The following is a 20081-nucleotide window of genomic DNA, read 5'->3' on the forward strand; positions in this document are numbered from 1 at the left end:
AATATTATGTCATAAAAATGTGTAACTTTGGGTTGAACAAATTTGCAAGAACTAGAAAACGGAGGTAAAAACCAAATTGCAGTGACTGCACTCTGCCTAGACAAGGCTAGCTGGTGAGATAGCCTTAGCTAAAGCTAATTTACTCACTTTTTGTTTTTGTTTTTTTTACAGTTTCCTGTGATTAAAAAAATCTATTTTGATGGTCCAACATCTTAGTAATTGAGTTTGATATGCCACATAAACAATGCAGTAGCTAAATCAAATCATAATGAAAAAGAAAAGTAACACCAGATAAGCTAGTCCTGCTAAAAGGTTACTAGCAGAGTAGCAGCAACTGTGTCTCTGCAGATTTTGCTTACAAAACGTATGAACATAAGATGCATTGTTATAGATTAGACTACTTAACAATATATAAAGTCATTCAAATTAACTCCACCTCGACCAGCTACAACATTTAAATGCTATTTTCACATCAGTAATCAGCATTAGTAATAATAACACCATGGTATAATAACATTCTGCATAATAAATACTCTGCAGTTGATATTTTGGTGATGATGTACTTTGTACATTATGTCTCTACTTTACTTGGTAAGTCTGGGCACTTCTTCCACCACTGACTGTATGGGACTGTATGATTATATAACTTGGATATATAGTACAAAATGGCATATATTTACACATATTTCCAGAGTAATACAATGCAATGTAATTACAATTGAGGAGGAACATGCACTACAGACCTTATCAAGTTTAAGATTATGATTTATGAAGGGTTTGTGCCAGAGCAGCCTTACCCAGTTTTTGTCAGGCGACTTACACAACCTGCTGGATGTGGAAATCCACATACCATTGTAGCAGAGGGCACTGGGTTTATGCTTTACCTTAATAATGGCCTAATAGAGTGAAACTTGGTGCCAAATTATTAAATTGACCAAAACTACTTTGGGCCAAAAGAATGTACCACACAAGTAAACAGCAGTAAGTGTCCCTTTTTTAAAGTTTAGCTCTTATATTGTATTTAAACATTTTACTTTTTCATTGTACACCTAAAAACATCTAAATTACTCCTAAATATATGCATTCGAATACAATATTCTGGGTTTGCAGGGAAGCTTGGCCTGACGGGACATGATGAAACGCATGCATACCGTTTATTTTACGTCAATGCCACCAGTAATAACATCAGACCAGCTGGTTCGGTGCTCAGTAATCTAAATGTCCTGCAACCTGCAGGCTGACTGCACTGCACCGACAGCAATAGTGGCAAGTGAGCGTACGCCTGGTCTCCCACTGCAGCGACATTATTAATAGAGCATATTTACACACTAAGCTATCTAATTTTAACCCCGGGGCGCTATTTCTGCATGAGAGGTTAACACTGAAAGTCATTCGCGCGGCTCTACCAGGAGTCATTATAGGCTGACCGGGTGTGCTGTGTGTTCGAGCGGCAAAGATTCAAACAGTCAAATTATACAAAGAGAAAAACGACAGAAGAAGAAAATGTGTGCGGAATAAGACAGAAAATCAGGCCTACCGGCGGTGGGCATATACGCGGGGATGGTCGGCGAGTTGCCCGGCTCCGGCGACCGCATCCCAGTGACGCGGCAGGATTTTTTAAAGGAGACTCCCCCAGCAGCACAGAGGGTATTCCCATTTAAAGCCCCTGCGTCAAGTCAGCCATCGTCAACACTGAACTTCCGCCGGAAGCTGTCAAAGTAAAAGCCCCCAGAGAGTAACGTTCTTTTTGAGTGAGTCTGACTCTGGCACAAGTAAAAGTCCTGCAATCAAGATTTAAAGTACAAACGTTGTTTAAATATTATTACTGATGCTTTAACACATAAGCAGGTAACCACATTGAGAAAAAGCACAACTTAGATACATTTGTTTTTAACCTGTGATTTGTAATTATGGAAAATACTTGATCTTTTATCTAAATTTTAGTCATTTTAATAATATATAAATCCAGTTTTGCCAAACATGCACAGTGAGCAGATTAAATATTTATTTTATAGTATGGTTAACATTCAATACCACACAAACACAGTTGGAAACACCTTGGCTGAAAAACATATTTTTGAGACTTCTGATGCACACAAATCAGAATTAAGAAGCAGCATTAGGAGAGTTATGCAGATATCTGCAAGTTACAACAGTTAAATGTATAGTCTGCTCTATACTGTATGTGCTTTCATTTACTTGTGCGCCTCAAAAGCTTCAATAAATATTCTAATCTTTTTGCAAACGAGATGCTTCTAGCTGTCTTTGCAGTGTCCTTGTAATTGGACACCATAACTCAGTACCAGTCACGTAACTATGCCATAAGGTACAGTGCTGTATGTTGTCTGGTAAATTTGTATTCAAAGTACAATTCAGGCCGACACTGTAGCAACAATATTAACCTACTAATAACTGACTTAATTGACAATCAAACAGCTGTTATGCTGTAGTAGAGACACTTGTTGTAGCTGAAAAGTTGTCACTTTGTCGTGTGTCTTAAAATAAATGGAGGCATTTCTGTCAGCTGCAGCTACAAATACAAGACTGTCATCCGCTGCAGACAGCTGAGGGTTAAACAAAGGACATCCTCTAATTTCCCAAGACTGTGTAAAGTGACTGCTGTACAAAGGGCCGGACGAACCCTTAGATAAACGTTCAGAGTTACATTCTGTGCTGATAGAGAAGGGGGATAATAAGCATTATGTTATCACTGTATCAGAACATCTCACCCTCTCCACCCTTTTTAAACATACTGTAGTCCATCCATATGTTGTGTTGGAGTATCCCTCATATGGATGTTGATTAGTCTGCAGAGAACTTGTATGTAAGTCCTTCTTATAATATACAACTTTTTATCTGACTGCATCTTAGTTTTAGTGGTAGGGGGGACTTAAATATAGCTGACATCATGTTTATCACACTTGGAGCACCCATTAATGTCTAAGGAGCACCACATTGGAGACTTTCCAGTGACCCTCGCACCACCTCTGTTGAGTTGTACACCTAAACTGATGTTTGAGTCACCTGTACTTTACACATGTACTTTTACAAAGTACATTGTGTTTACACGTTATGACACATGTACTTTTGACCTTTGCACGTAATGTTTCATGTCAATAAAATCATGTATCAGACCCTTTCAGTAGGTGCTTTTATTTCTGGAAAAACATTGTTTCTGCCTCACTGTTTTTAGAAGTTGAGTTTTACTACATTTTGTTGCTGGCTGTAGAACACCAATAAAAATGCAGGAAGACATTTAAAATGAGATGTATGTCCATGAATCTTTTGCCCCAGTGCATGCTGGGAAGGTTCTCAACAACACCTACCTGCTGATTATGGTCTCATTTTGCCTTTTACTTCAAGATAACCTCATCCAAGATGAACAAAGAACACAATAAACTGCATGAGAATTCACAGGGTGTTAGTCTGGATTAGTTGAAACACATTTGAAGAACAGGGTCACCATAATCCCACATCAGTCATCCAGGATCATGAGATGCTCGTGGGTACTTGCTCACAAGGTTTTGGTTTCTTGGACAGAAGAACGGGAAGCTGAATCAGCGATGCTTGAGAATAAAACAGATGTGTTGGATTCAGATGTGAAGCCAAAGACCCTCCATTTTCTCAGAATGGTCCAGACAGGCCTGCTTCTTCTTTTATATACATATATATATGAAAAGACAAAATGACTATTACTATTCATTCTTTTAATGCTGAAATAGTACTCCAACAATCTACAATCCAGGTCAAAAATAATGTTGACAGCTAGTTGTGTTTTAGAAAATGGTAATATCAAGTATGTGATTTGTATTAACGGAGTTATAACTTTCAAACACACTGGCATGGTCCTGTACAAACATTACCAGATGAGGACCCCTGCTGGTTGCCATGTATGTCTAATACTAGTCAACCAAAAAGAAATTGATCAAATAAACTACAAACGATACATTTAAACTTTAACTTTGCTGCGATCACACATGTGGTTTGCTTTTTTGGCCTCATTTAAAATTGATAAATCCCAATCACAGGGGTCAACTTCACGTCCCTTTAGCCATTACGGATTCAATTTAGTAATTCACAAGAATAGAGGAACATATGTGATAACACTTTAATAATACAGAAGACAAGTGTGTATAAAAATTTACCATCATGAAAGCAGTCACACATCAACTCTTTCAGTAACAGCACACAGAACAGTCATCTTATTTATTATGTTGCTGATTAAATACAATGATTACTGTACATGCGTTTAGCATGAATGAGTGATAAAGTGTGCTTGAATCAGCTCAGGCCATTATCATGAATGTATTTTAACTATAATAATGTTTTACAATTTTAACTGATCTGAGCAGAATATGTAATTTGTGATTGCTTTGAATGGCATTAACACGGGTTAATATTAAGAATGTTAATCTTATTTTTGATGTAATAAAAGGATGGTATTCCATTCAGCTCATTACATTTGACGAGGCAGGCTACAGTACATTTTATTAATAGGCAACATTGTGGAGAGTATCTGAATGACTTATGTGAAGGCACACTCTTTCACTGACCACTACATGTCCCTCGCTGCATGAGTGAATCAGTTGTAAATTGTCTAATCATTATGGGAAACATGACACTTTTCTCACATTCTTTTTAAGGTTACATTTGGGCACAAAAGCACAATGTAGTTTTGCTATATTCCTGCAATCAGACAAGTTGAAACATTTGCAAAGAGGAATCAGCAGGCTCCAATGTACTTTTATATGTTTAATCTTCACCAATTGCTCTATAAAATCTGGAGAAACAATCTGCTGACTTGTCAATATGCTCATTAAAGCTCCTCTACCATTTGGTTCAGTAGTTGAATTGTAACGTTTCCATCTACCATCAGGCAAACATCCGGCTTGTGGGTTCACAAACAAGTAGAGCAACACCCCAAAATAAAGTTTGAAAGAATAAAACCTCAAGATGAACTTCACATAATCACAATGAGACGACTCCAGTTCCCACTCACAATCCACATCGGATCTTACTTCATGCTAGCAGATGGAAACCTGGCCAAACTTTACAATGCTTACTCCAAGTGGCCATTAGAAACAAAATGTCTCAAATGTAAATAAAATAAAGCATTATCTGTGAAACTCTGTTATAAGTACTTTTTAGAGATCAAAACAATGTATGCTGGAGAGGGAGAGAGAGTTTAGAGAGAGACAGAGAGCAGGACTGAGAGGGCGGGGAGAGGAATGTGAGGTGTCCCTCTGGTGTGGACGGAGGGAAAACTCTCTCTTGTGCTTCGGTAGCGTCTTCTGTGTCACAGCATTGAATTACACCCACAGCTGGACAAAACATCTGGATTACTGAGCCCAAACTCTACTATTTAAGTAAAGGATACAGATACGCAAGCAATAAAAATGATTACATTGGAAGCTTAATAATCTATCATTATACTGTGAGAGCTTCAAAATGAATGTGTATTGAGCACAGAAATACAAAGTGCACGAAAGTAAAGAATCATCCCAGTTTTTCTTCATAACTTTTCAGTCCCTGTACATATATAAGAGGAAACACTGATTAACACATACTGCAGCTCTGTAAACTTGGCAATCAATTTTGAAGAGGCAACGCAGGAATTAAGAAAGCAGCGAAATCACAGGACAAAAAAACAACGCCTTCACATGGCTCGCCAAACAGTTTTAGCTCAAGTTCAGCATGACATTGTTTGGAAGAAAACCCACGAGTGACTGCCAAGGCAGGGAAGTCCCGCGAATTGTTACTCACAGTTGGCTTGACGGCAGTGGTGAAAGTTGGCTTTAAATTTGGCACAAATACGCGAGAGAAATACAACAATTAAACTAGAACACAATACTGACCTGGGCTTTCCAAATAGAGACAAGTGTCTGACAACAGTCATCAAAGAGGAGAGGATGTGAAAACACTGTCTCATAATTCCACTTAAATTTGAGTAGTGCATCCCAATGCATGAAACTAGACTATCACGATCACTACGACTATTTCTAACAAGTCTTACACTGATGTTTACAGTCACTCCATCAAACGAATCATCTGTAACAGGATTCAAGGAATTACCAAAGCTAAGTAATGTATTCTGATTACATTCAAACGACTTTTCCAGATTCAAGGTGTGTATGAAGCCACTCAGTTCTACGTAAATTCTACGTATTATGTAAATTATACTCTTATAATTAAGAATAAGTGCCTTGCATCAGCTGAAATACAAGGATTTTGAATAACAAAACAAAGAAAGTACAAATAAAAGCGATTCTTTAATCTTTTTATGGAAATGCTTCATTTTTGGGTCGACTTTTACGTTCTTTGTCAAGGAAAAACAGACAATTAAGTGTATCATTGGATAACATGCAAACATTTTATGGCACCTCCACAGATAAATGATGTTAAATAGTTACTGTATTCTTTTTTAACATTAATAATAATAATATCCCAAACAGGCATGCTGCAATATAATGAAGTGTATATAATGTTGGCCACAATGCATGATGGGTAATCTTAATCATGACATGTGAGATGACCGATGTGATGCATTACTTTTAGCTTCTTGGTCCTGCTTTTTTTAACTCATAAGTCAATGCAACGGTCTATTCCGATACCGGCCCTGGTGGTTTGTTGTTATCAGTATGTTAGAGCTGTTGTCATGGAGACCCTAAAACACCCCTTCTCTTTGTCATTTTTAACACCCATCTGTAATCAGAATACATTATTTCATTTTTAAAACACAAGTATCCCCAACATAGACACTACACTGTAGACATATTGCACAACAAAATCTTCATAACCATTTGAAAATACTGACAAAGAATTCATGGCATCTTGCTTTTCGTCTCTTTTCTTTCATTTTTTGACAATTTAACAACAGGGAACTCATTGAGGAAGTGCTCGAAAAAATATCATTCAAATAAACACTCTTACTCAATCTTTCTCTGCTTTAACTTCCTCTATGGCTTCTTCTTTCTTCTCTTCGGCGGGAGCTTCAGTTTTTTCCACATTTTCTACCGGCTCAGGGTCGGACTTTGGCTTCTCTTCCTCCTTCTTGGTTTCAGGAAGAAGGATCACTTTCCCGATGTTTTGGCGTTCGTGCATGCGCCTCATGGCATCCGCCACCTGAGAAAAGACAGAAGAGCGGAACGGATGTGCGTTTTTTTCCCCTCCTAAAGTAGAGTGCATCTGTCATTTAAACTCCTCCAAAAATGTCTGCTAAAGTGAGTCGCTAAAACTCTGAAAACAAGCAGTAGGTTTCTCAGTGAGCAACAACAGAACATTATTATCTTAACCTCCTAAGACCCAAGTTCTATCTTAATTTCTCTTTGCTATCTTGGCTTATTGGGACCTGATAAGTATAAAAACTAAGCATCATCTGTTGACATGATGTAGTTCCACATACGAGGACAATTTTGAATTTCCATATAAGCAGAATTAAGTATTATGGTATAACCCAAAATGTGATGTCCACGCATGTGGATGCCAGGTCCTAGGAGGTTAATGAACAGGTGGAAGGTGTCAGACTGAACACCTGCTTAATGCTTGAGCCTGCATTAACTGATTATCTGGCCACTTGGGGGCCGCTCAAAAGAAGCGGTAAACATCACATTAACATACAGGATATTCACATTTTAAAGTTGTTTATAGCCAACGGTTGCTTCTATATACATTGAGCAGACACTGAGCAACATAAGCATTCATTTGGGGTTGTGATTGTTTCAACCTGCTGAATGTCTAATGTGTAAAGCCTAATAATCACTCTTCTTTTAGCTCTCTTTTGGTCTCCACTAACTCCTGAGGGAAATATCTGGCTCTATAGCTGCTAAATGCTCCACTATGTTCACCAGCAGGTCTCTAACTTTGTATGTCTACCATTTGGCGCTGGGCAGGTAATGTAAAGTGGGTTTAAAATGAGGAGGAAGATTAATGAAAACAATAGTTTAAACTGTATATCTCTGCCAAAAGTCATCTGCGCTTCCTATCATTTCCTGCCACAGCTATTGTCCGTTTCCTGCTTGCAAAGAAGCAGCCAGGATTGTCTTGCATCACACTCTTATCTATCCTTGAAGCCAGCCAAAGAAACAAAAACAAAGATATCCCCTATTAGTAGTGGATGCCACGGCAACAATTTAGACCGTCACCTAGCAACGGCCCTTAAGCACCAACTCATCTGACGGGGGGACAGAGGTTTGCTCGTCTACTGCACGAGTGTTGGAAAAGAGGAAAACACCAGGAGGAGCTTTTCTTAGGTTGTGACGCAGAAGAAGCTTCAGCGGAGCTCCTGTTTTATGCATCTCATGTCTGTGAATACTTACTGAGAAAACATCAAGTACTTTTTTACATTCAAACCATTAAGAAATGATTTGACATGTTGGGAAATACGCTTATTTGTTTTCTTGTCGAGGGTTAGATGCAAAGATCAATGCAACTCTCATGTCTGTGCAGTAAATATGTAGCTGTAGCCAGTAGCCAGTCAGCTTAGCATTAAGAGTGGAAACAGGGGAAACAGATAGCCTGGCTCTGTACAAAGGTAACAAAATCCACCTGAAAGCTCACTAATTAACACGTTATATCTCCTTTGTTTAACCCATACCAAAAACCAAGGTATAAAAACGATGGCTTATGGACCATTTCTTGGCTGGGTGCAGTTGCCAGGCAACCAGTGGAGACTCTAGAAGTCAATGCAAGTCCCTTGCCAAGAAATAGTCCGTTATCGTTTTTACACTTTGGTTCTCAGCAAGAAAGTGACAAGAAGTGTATTTCCCAAAATGTCAAACTAATTCTTTAATAGTTGAGTGCAAATCAGCAAAATGTAATTTTATTTCTTTTAATTTTTAAACATATCTTCTTACATATCTTTAACAGTTCTACCTTTAATTTGGTAACAGATGAGTAGAAGAGGTAGAACCTTAACAGTGCTATCATGCGTGCCTTAAAAGAAGTACCTCTTTGACATTTTATATCTAAAACACGATCAAACTGACCTCCTCAAAGTGATGGCATGAGTCAATGCGGGGCTTGATCTTTCCCTGCTCATAGAGCTCCAGCAGTTTGAACATAGTCCTGCTCACGAGCTGCTCATCAGTGATGTAGCCCAGGTGGAAGCCGCAGATGGCCTTGTTTGCCTGCATCAGTTTCATCGTGGAGAGAGAGAGCTGGTTGTACCAGGTCTTTGCCATGGCCAACAGGTTCTTCTTCTGGCCCGTCACACAATTAGCTGCACCTACAACGATGGGCAACAGAAGAGATTAAAAACCATACAGAGAAGAATTTATTTTAAAACGCTATCTTGTAGAAAATTAGAGGATGAAAATGTCTTTAATTAAGCTGTGTCCCAATTCAATTTTGGCACCGGAACAGGAAACTGAGCTGAAGCTGGTCCTGAAGCTAAAACACAAATACATTAAGGAACAACAAACTCAACAAATGCATTAAAACATGTTTTCTGTTTCCAAATGTCTTACCAAAGACTATAAGCGTGCCCAAAGGTTTCAATAAACTAAAGCCTTTTTGGGTGTCTGTACCACCAAGTGGGTCGAGGACGACGTCCACTCCTGCAGAGAAAAACAGAATAAAAACAGGGAATGGACGGGACAACTTGATATTCAAGAAACAAAAAGACTTTGAAATACAGGCAAACAGGAAAAACAGGCAAGAAAAGAAAGTTTTTTGTGCTTGAACACTGCAAGGTTGGGGGTGTTTTCTCACCCTTCGGGCTGATTTTGCGGATTTCTTCCACGTAGTCTTTGGTGCGGTAGTCAATGGGGTGAGTTACCCCGCCTTGGGCAATGGTCTCATGTTTGGAGGCTGACGCCGTGCCAAAAACAGTCACATCCTGCACCGTCTGACACAGCTGGGTAGCAGCGATGCCAACACCACCTACGGATTTGCAGACCAGCAGCACAAAGAGAAAACAACTGCAGGTGTTTCACTTTTCTCTGCAAAGCTTTTCCAACCTCTGTGTGATCCCTCTCTGAAACACTCAGTGATTTAATCATCAAGCAATGAATGACTTTAAGTGCTGTGTTAGCTCAGTGCTGATCTAATAGAAAGAATAGCTGAATAAAGCTACTTCCTGGCTGACTCATACCTGCTTTACTAAGCACCTAATAAATGCCAGAGTTGATTGAACTCATAATACCTTCACCAAGGATGAGTTGTATGTTTTCTAAATGTAACCATATTGTTTATTGTCAATAATTATAACTGTTTTGGTGAATGTTTGTTTTAATGTTGTGAATCATGATGCATAATTTACACAATGCATAAGCTATGAACATGTGATTTGTCACAACAAATACCACAAGATGCATCCAGATTTTAACAAAATCTTCTGTTATCTTATTATTAAGAATATTTCCATTTGATGGAATGATGCAGGCATAAAAACATGGTTATATTTCACTCTGTGTAAACATAATTTTGGGTTGGAACAAGCTGATACAGAATATACAGAATACGTGTGTTACTGTCAGACAGGGGAAACTGGATTTTAAAGGGGTTAAAAGGTCATACATGTATGGCAGATTAAAGTTACACAGCAGTAGGATTATGGTCCTAATAACTCCAGTGGTTGTGATGTTGAAACCTTGGAAGACAGAGGAACAGACAGCTGAAGAAGCCGACCATTTACCATTTAACACTGAAAGTTTTTTTTCACAGTGATGGCTGCCTGGGTGTGCAGGCTCACCGGTAATCCTCCCTGCCCTCTTCTTCACCCTGGCGCTCGACTGGCTGATACATACAGGTCAGCTGACAGCCACCCGCCCACTCAACACTGCAACATGGCCTTTGAGAGGGAGGAGAGCACTCAACCGTGATGGTGGACGCTGACAGCAACTGACCACTTAGACTAGAGAGTGGTTGACAAATACTGCGCTGTCTGAGTTACTGCAGCGTTAACATCTTTTAAACATTTCACCTTGAATTCAGACTTACATAAATAATGGCGAACAAACAAAAGCTAAGTCAGATCATATTGTACCAACATAGATGTTGCAAATAACTAATGTAGAACACGTCATTCAAAAATCCCACCACAAGGTCCATTTAGAAGCTGCTCTGGAGCTTTCAATCACATCACATGGTCTACATTAGCAGATGGAGTTTTCAAAGCTGAGGTTCAAAGTTCATGGTTGACCTTGGAAACCGCAGTTGAGAAAACAATCTCATCACAAGATCCATTTAGTGGCTTTTCTGGGGCTTTTGATCACATCACATGATCCTGATAAGCGGACCAGAGACAAGAGCACGGGGAAAAACACAAATACAGAAATCTCTCATGTGAAATAGCAGATGCATTCAGGAGCGTGTTCATGTTGGACCCCATCACTCATAGTAAGAAGCTGATTGATAAAATGTGTTCTCAGGGCCTTTAAAGACGTATATCACGTACTTCCATCCTTCTGAGATTCATGTAATGCTGCTAGGACTTTGGCAGTAAATGAGACATATTTGCTCGTTACGGTGTTGGAGCCCCTTATTGAAATGTCAGGTGTTGCCAAAGCAACCATGTCTGATAATGATCCTATTTGCCATTTTATGAATAACACACTCACACACACCATATCTTCATCAATGACACTTTGGTCACTCGGCTGACACTATTTCAGCACAGAAACGTGGCTGCATTCAGAGAAGTGATTAGTGACCTGTGTGAATGAGCTTTGTGACTCTTCACAGGTTAACCAGGAGACTGGGGGAGATGTTCGTCATACAGTTAAATCACGGGAGAGACGGTTTGTCCAAGCGGACAACATGGTGGAGACCACTGATGTAGTTTGAGGAGATTAATTGTGTTTAAAATCACAATTTTGATTCACTACACCAAGCAATTTTTAATCATAAATAGACGAGGGCTGCGACTAACAATTACTTTCATTATCGAATGATGAGAAATGGATGTCACAATTTTCATTAGTCCAAGGCGACATCTTAACATCGATTGTTTTGACCAACTAGCAGTGACAAATACTCACATTTAAGAAGGTGTAAACAGCAATTTTGTTTTTGCATTTTTGCTTGATAAATGACTGATTAAATTATTACAAATGTCAATTTATTTTCTGTGGATCATCTATTTCACTAATTGGTTAATGGTTTCAGCACTAAATGACACTGATTCTGCGGCATATGGATTAAAAAGACCTATGACAAAAAAACAAAAACGAGGTTGAAGCAGATGGATTTCACTGTGACTTCCAGGAATTATGAATCTCATTATTATATTGTCATAATTTCAAATGACACTGATTTGCTTGCTCATCAGTGTGTCAGACCCCACTGATTTTATTTGGACTAAACTGTGAGAAATGAAGCAGTATTCAGAATAACACTTCAGTGTGCACTGTATGCGTCTCACCTGCTGCCATGTGGATAAGTACACTCTTGCCCGGCCTCACGTTGGCCATCTCAAACAGCATCATGTAGGCGGTGACATAGTTAACAGGAATAGCTGCACCTTCCTCAAAGCTCATCTGCTCGGGCATCAGGAAGGTGTGGTTAGTGGACACAACAACCACTTCCTGCCACATACCGCTGCGGCTCATCACGATGACTCGATCCCCCACCTGAGGGAGGACAGAGGAAGAGAGGGAGGGAGGACCAAATTACTGAAGGGATATTGGTGGTCCAACTGAAACAGCAGCAGAAATGTTTATTAAGCACTGGACATCAGGTTAACATTGGAAATTTAAAGGGCTGGTTCACACAAATTACTGAAAAACATATTTTCTCATTTACCTCTGTGATATCTAGCCACACAGATAGCTTTTGAGATTTCTGTCTTCACTCCAACACAGTGGAGGTAAAAGTGGAATTTCACAATATTAAGCTGTGTTAGATGGATAATCCACAGATCTCACTGTGAACAGTTTTCATTGGGACTATTTCTTCAGTTGAAAGGAGGACCATTGTGTTAGGGTGGAGGAAGAAATCTCAGACAGATATCTCAAAAACATGGACAAATAAAACCAAAACTGGCTGCATGGCCATAAGAGGTAATGTGAAAATATGATTTCATGTACTTTAGTTGATTGTGAAGGGACGAGTATAAGACAGATGTTGTGTGAACATGAGGAAGAAAAGTAACTGCCTCTTCCATGAGCTCAGTTTCTCTTGTCTTGTGCATCCAGAGCCATCAAATGGGAAATTGAGGTCAAGCAGGCAGGAAGTCATCCAATGTATCTTTGGTTGAATGACATGAGGTCCAGTTATTACACTGCTGCTGCTCTGCTCTGTCAACAGACACATCCATCCTTACAAAGGGATGATTTTACAGAAGTCACCTTGTGATGTTTGGCAAGCAACTAAACTCGAATTCCTTGAAATATTTAATGGGTTAATTAGGACGACATGCTGAAATTACGGCTGCAACTAAGGATTATTTTCATTATTGATTTATTGAGTGATTTTTATGTATTTATTGTTATAAATCTGATTGTTATATGCCTATAAAATATAAAAGGAAATAGTGAAAATGTCAATATGTTTTATAATATTTGATGTTATAATGTACGACACAGAAAAGCAGCAAATCCTCACATTTGAGAAGCTGGAACCAGCAAATGTTTTGCATTTTTGCTTGAGAAATGACTGAAACGATACATTTTCCTTTGATTTACAGATTGTTTTAGCTCTAACTGAAATACACTGCTTTGGTTGCATATTGAGAATTAAATATTAGTTGTACAAGCAGACCTGTAGTGAAAAGAGTCCAGAAATCTTCCACAACCACCTCAGACATGTATTTTAAACATAAAACATAACATAAAACATTAAACCTGCTGCATGTGCCTGAACTGTTCCTGTTCATACACGCTCACACGAGGGGGCTTAAGGGAGATGTTGTTCCTGCTTTGTGTGCTGCTTTCTTCCACAGAGACGTGCCATTAGAAAAGAGTCACCGGTGTTGCGAAACTTTCCAAATAAGTGAAGGGCACAGGAAAGAAGTCTGATCTGATTGTGAACGCTGCAGTGCTTCCTGTTAAAACAGCCTCAAGAGCTCTGAGCCACACCCACTTCCTGATTCACACAAACTCATGACAATAGACAGATGACACACACACAAATATTTACACACACATGCACAGACAGTAAAAACAGAAACACACAAACAGTATTTTGCATGTGCCTGCTGTAGTGAGATAACTCCAGTAGCCCCAGTTTTTATGCTTTTATACTTCCACCTCAGATGACAGGCTCCTTTTTGGGTTGATTAAATTTCTCAACCCTTGGTCTTGTGAAACGCTTTCAAACCACCGCTGGATGAACTCAAAAACGCATGACAGCCAGTTTTAAAAAAGGCTGAGCTCAGTTCCTGGACAGCTGACATGAACTGAGGAAACTGAAATGAAGTAGCACAGTGAAGTTAGCATGGAAACAAACTGCTGTTTATGTGGATCAGCCATTGTAAAAGTTATTACAGCAAACTAAGTGTGACAGAACAGTTTTCCTGCCTCTTATATCAACGCATTAAAAAATGTAAAGACGGTGTGAGACATCACTGTCAAATTAGACAAACAATTATAGCAGACAAGAGACAGCACAGATAGACAGAGGTGGAGGAAGTACAAATGTATCATCAGCTAATCAGCATCTGATCTGTCTGCTTTCAGATATCTCTCATAGACATCTGAAAGTTCAAGTTGATTGGGACACTGAATTGTGGTAGAGTAGAAGTATAAAGTAGCAGAAGATGGAAATACTCATTTAAAGTACACGTACCTCAATATTATACTTAAGAACAGTACCTGAGTAAATGTACTGTTACTTTCCACCACCGCGGATGGATTATTCATAAAACATTCATTCGAAAACATTACAGTCGGCCAGATAGTGTGCAATGCACTGAGCCGAGTACCTCTCACCACACAACATTAAGTTGATTAAAGAGTTTATTTGCAGGACAGATGGTGTATTTATTTCAAAGCGGCCGGTTGGAACAGTTCAACACAGAGATTATGGCTCATTCTTCCAAAATATCAATATAGCTGTGAGGCGTAATAATCATCGACTGTCATTTTATCTGGAAACATCTGGCACAAGGTGATGCTGGATCAGGTATCTCCTCCATCACACATCTGCTCTGTAGTGAAAACAGCCACACCCTCCTGTGCTCGATGAAAACAGGATCAGCTTCTCTCCGAGAACACTTTGGCTTCCCTTTATGATATTATCTGCTGCTCTGAGAGCCTGTGTGTCCCACTGCGGCCCCACCCACATTCTTACGCTAACCTCGCCGACCATCGTGACCTGAAGTGTGACTGTTTTCCACCTAAACTTTCAGTGCTTGTACATTTCAATTTCTTCGCCTTGTTGGGATCCTTAATTTCACACTGCTTCCCTCACGGCTGCTTCGGGGGTTTTGTGGTATCTTGTGTTTAGTGGCTTCCTTCCAAAGAAAGAGATGTTGGAATGCACCACTCCCACTATAGGACTCCTGCTCTCCAAAAATGGAGAGAAGGATGGAGAGGAGGGTGGGGCAGGAGTGTAGTAAGTGGAGGAGGAAGAGGAAGAGGAGGGGGAGGAGGGAAATCCATACTAACACTGATGGACAGGGAGGAGCTTCAGTAATACTATAAAACACATGTAAATCTGAATGACAGCCTATAATGCAATATATTGTACAAATACAGAAGAAAAGAAGAAGATTGATAAGGAAGCATTTGAGGCTGTGTTGACCCTTCAGCTAAATATGGTCATTGCTTCATATCGTCACAGTTCACTCTCTGAATGGTTACACATGGGAGCATTTAAAGCAGTAAAACAGCTGACTGACGTCCTGTGCATGTGGAGGTGCATGTATGGATGCACAGGAAGAGTCTTTGAGGACTCTGGAAAAGTGCTTTTAAGTGATCTTTCAGAAAATCAGATGTATTGCTCTGCAAATCTAATCTAATGTCGATACACGAGAGGCACAAACTGGGGCCAGGATGCACAAAGATTAACTGTAAAGCTCCCTGAATGTTTCATTTCTCTTGAAAACACTGGCGAGAGCAGCAGATCGCGGTTCAGTGTATTCAGATCCTGAATCAAAATGCTTCTTCACTTCATGGAAGGATGAAATTATTGATGAGAAGTTGAGAGGAAAAGTGAGAGGAAAACATCAATGAGTTCTGCCTGGAAGTCATCTGCTGCTGAGATTTACATACAGAACAATGAATGCACATCTTATGAATCCAATGACACGGCTGAAAAGTTACTCATTCAAATGTGAGTGTCGCCCGTATGCATGAGCACGCAGAACATACGCGACTCCAGTTACAGAAAACAACGACGGCCAAGTAAACAAATCTGAACCTCCGAGTGAAAAACCAGCGAGTTTTTGCAAAAGCTGTGACAAGGAGTCATGGAGGTTTTGCTTGCAATGACTCACTATGATTTTATCCTCGATATGTTGTTGTAAAAATAAATGCAGTACACGTAACCAGCTGAGCCTTTGGCCTCTGGATGCTCTGGGATCAGCTCTGCAGTATTTCAGGAACATGTGCTTTAACTGCAGGGAATAGGTGCCTGTAAGCTTCAAATAGTTCTGCAGCTGACTGGATTTAAATCACAACGTCACAACCTGTCGGTTTCAACTCTGTTAGACTAAAAAAGCAGAAATGGCATTTAAAAAAACACAAATCTGAGAGGATATTGGCAAGAGGGTTTTCTGAATTTAAAAGGAGGCACGGACCCAAAGCATGTAAATATTCTGCACCTTTTCATCAGACTTGGTAAATTAAAACTCCATAAAACTCGACCTCTGGAAAGCTCTTATCAAGGAGAGGGTAAATGTACTCTGTACGCCGAAAAAAAGGATAACGATAAAACACTTCAAGGACAAACTGTACATCAAACGCTTGTAACTACTCATAATGCAGAAAGAAAGCCTCTTTCCTCCCTGTTTTCTTAGACCACATGACATGAATGCATTAGACTGATGGAGGTTATTGATCAGAGGCTTCTGCTGTTTCATTCTGCATATAAAAGATGTTGCACAGAGCAGTTTTAAAATACAGAAAAAGGCCACTGTACAAACAGATGGCATTGTTAGATATAGATCTATCATTCAGCAGCTATTTTGAGAATCAATCAACTGTTTATATCATTAAAATGTTGAGGGGGTTTGGACTGTTGGTCTGACAAAACAAACAATTTGAAGACATCATCTTGGGTTTTTCACTGTTTTCAGACAATTTATAGGCCAAACATTCATCAATGAATCAAGAATCGTTAGTAAATATAGGCTAATCATTATTTGCAGCCCTAGTAAATATACTTAAAGACTGACATTGGTGGCGGAAAAGGAGCCTTGAGGTGTCTTAAAAGCCCACATTTAAGGCTGTTTTTCCACTACGGCCAGGAGGAGACATGACAGGAACTTATTAACAGAGTTCTCCAAATAAACAGTGAAGTAATGGCTGCCGTTTCAGTTTACAGGTTGTCTGTATTTCTCTCCAACTTTTAAAAGAAAGAAGTGAGGGAACTAATCTGGTTTGTTGTTTGGAAAACATTACTAGCATGTCTTGACCAGGAAGGAGAAGCCATGTGCCAATGAGGACCAACAGGATGCGGATTTCCAGTCCAGAAACACTTTTCATAGAAACACTTGTCAGTGAACTGAGCTGATGGAGGTTTAAAATCAGAACTACATCCTCAGCAGCTCCACAGCACATGACTTGGACATTGTTTGTGGTCTTAGTAGTGTGTTTGTGTGTGTGTGTGTGTGTGTGCACTCAGCAGGCCTTATACTCACTTTCCGGTCCTTCACCTCCTCCCCGACTGCTTCAATGACCCCTGAGCCCTCCATTCCCATCGTGACAGGCGGGGCGGGCAGCTGCTCGTACAGCCCCTGTCTGCCCAGCAGCTCGGCGAAGTTCAGCCCGCACGCCTTCACGCGTACCAGGACCTCTCCCGCATTCAGCCGCGGCTCGCTCTGCGTCTTCACCTGCAGCTTGACTTTGTCGTAGCCCCCGTACCCCGTCAGGACCAGAGCGCGGAAGGAGAGAGGCTTCTCCTCGGCTGCTGCGGGGCTGCTCCCGGACTCCTGCGGAGCCTCTGTAGCAGCCGGCGGAGGGTCGTCGGGCTGCTTCTCCTGCTCAGGTTGTTGCTGCGGAATTGGAGCCTCTTCTTCGCCAGACATGATAACCACTTGTGATGATGCGTCCCTCTGTTTCAGTCCAGATCAACGCCTCAGTCTGTCTGAGCGTTTCTTTAAAAAAAATAAAGAAATATTTCCGGTAAAAGAAACTGTCATGAAAGAGGTGTCCCTCACTGAAGACAGACGTACCCTTTGTAAAACGTGATTATTGCTGCGTGGTTTCCTGTCTGTGCGCTCCGCTCAACAAGTGACCAGTGTGAAGCCAGGCACATTTAAAACATTAGTTCCGGTTTGGATTTTCACAATAAAACACTTCAATTAAAAATGACTAAACACGATAGGCCGACAAACCATTGGTACAGTTAGCTTCACACGGAATAGCTAGGCTAGCTGATGAGCTCATCCTGACCCAAGAAATCTAGGCTATTTGCATTTGAACAACAACAATAATAATAATAATAATAATAATAAATCTGATTTATATTGCACTTTCCATCGTACTCGAAGATGTGTTACAACAGAAAATGCAAGATAAGGTTTAATAATTACATTTTGTGTCCGTGTGGGTGCACAGTTTCCAACACATCACCAATGTTAACCTAAATATTAAAGCAGTGTTTCTGTGAATGTAACTGAATATCTTATGTTTAATCTGAAATCGACATGAAGCAGACTTCACACATTTGAATAAGATTCCAGTTATGAAAGCTGGTGCGATTTTATAACTTGGGGGGAAAAAAAGCTTTTATTTAAATGCCAAATCGTTAGCGCTAACTTCCGGTGTGTTTCTACCTGGTTGTGGCTGGCTTGACGCAGCTGAAAAAGTGACCGATCCGTTTTGTTGGCCAAATATGAGTCAGAGAGCTGTGGAGAGCTTCAAACCCCGGACACTGGAGCACTGGGAGGAAGAAATGGGATTATTTGAGGACACAGCTGGAGGACATACATGATAGTTCAGCTCCCACCTGCCACTCACAGGTCATATAAAATCTGTGATAATCTGGTATGCAGATTTTGTTTACCAACACAGTAAAACAATCTCACCACTTTTTTGCAATAAAACTTGTGCAAATGTGGGAACCAGTCTGAGGTGGCTTTATCCCTTTTATATCCCCAAGTTTGTGACATTTATTAGTTATTTATGAGAAATTAACCTCACTTTTATTAGACTTTTAATGTAGAGTGAGACTCATAAACTTTGATAAACTGACGCTGTAATCCATTATTAAATCCCCTGACACAGCTGGACAACTGATATTAGGACACACTCAAGTGGTCAAGGTCCTTTCCTTCATAGTGGCAGTTTCTTGTTGCATGTGCCCACACACAGTCTGTGCACACTTACAGATTCACACCCTGTAACTGGAGCTGTTAAGGGCATCAAGTATGTCAGACAGGAAGTGGAAGGATGGTGAGAAAGATAGAGATGTGTTTTTAAAAAGGGCAGGAAATTCCCTTTGTTAATATAAAGACACATGTCGGGTCAGAAGCTGCAGTTTTATTCTTCCTTTCCCCCCTCGTTCAAGTTCAGGAAGCTGTCAGTGAGACATACAGTACACTCGTGTAACACTCACATCGCGCAGCTGCTACAAACATGGTGTTAGTTGTGAAAACAAACAGCTGTGGTAAATAACTCTAGTCTAAAGGAAATGCGGTAAGTGTTCTCAGATGCACACACAGTTTTTCCGTCACCCTCAGGAGGCTTTTAAATGCACAATGTGGCCACTTGTTGGTGAACAGAGGTTTTACATCCCGTTACAGCTGCTGTCAGCCACATTACTGCCTCCAAGCTCCCAGCCATAATAACCTATGTGACATATTTGACTTCTTTTACCACATTTCCCTCACAAAAAAGCAGTTCACATCTATTTCTGTGAACTAACATAAAATGGAAGTGAAGCCTTACTTAAGTATTTCCATTTTCTGCTACTTTGTACTTACATATTACTCCACTACATTTATCTGACAAGTATAGTATGATAATATAAAAAAAACA

General features: G+C 40.0%; 1 protein-coding gene across 1 annotated transcript; it reads right to left on the reverse strand.

The window, feature by feature from the left end:
* Positions 1-3141: 3141 nt before the first annotated feature.
* On the reverse strand, positions 3142-18283 carry LOC139303354 (synaptic vesicle membrane protein VAT-1 homolog). The gene is made up of 7 exons (XM_070927138.1): positions 17741-18283; positions 12362-12569; positions 9709-9879; positions 9465-9554; positions 8985-9223; positions 6931-7122; positions 3142-3653 (listed from the first exon to the last, which is right to left on the reverse strand). The coding sequence occupies exons 1-6, from the start codon at positions 18125-18127 to the stop codon at positions 6931-6933; spliced, it is 1287 nt and encodes a 428-aa protein (XP_070783239.1). The 5' UTR covers positions 18128-18283; the 3' UTR covers positions 3142-3653.
* Between the last annotated feature and the right edge of the window lie 1798 nt (positions 18284-20081).

The sequence above is a fragment of the Enoplosus armatus genome, chromosome 20 (assembly GCF_043641665.1).
Source record: "Enoplosus armatus isolate fEnoArm2 chromosome 20, fEnoArm2.hap1, whole genome shotgun sequence".
Taxonomy (NCBI): domain Eukaryota; kingdom Metazoa; phylum Chordata; class Actinopteri; order Centrarchiformes; family Enoplosidae; genus Enoplosus; species Enoplosus armatus.

What these genes read in the sequence shown, in the direction of transcription:
- LOC139303354 (XM_070927138.1), bottom strand. Translation starts at nt 18,127, where the DNA reads ATGTCTGGCGAAGAAGAGGCTCCAATTCCGCAGCAACAACCTGAGCAG. An exon ending in ACTTATCCACATGGCAGCAG is followed by an intron (nt 9,880 to 12,361) that starts GTGAGACGCATA and finishes GCAAATCCGTAG; the next exon opens with GTGGTGTTGGCATCGCTGCT. An exon ending in GGGCACGCTTATAGTCTTTG is followed by an intron (nt 9,224 to 9,464) that starts GTAAGACATTTG and finishes CCATCGTTGTAG; the next exon opens with GTGCAGCTAATTGTGTGACG.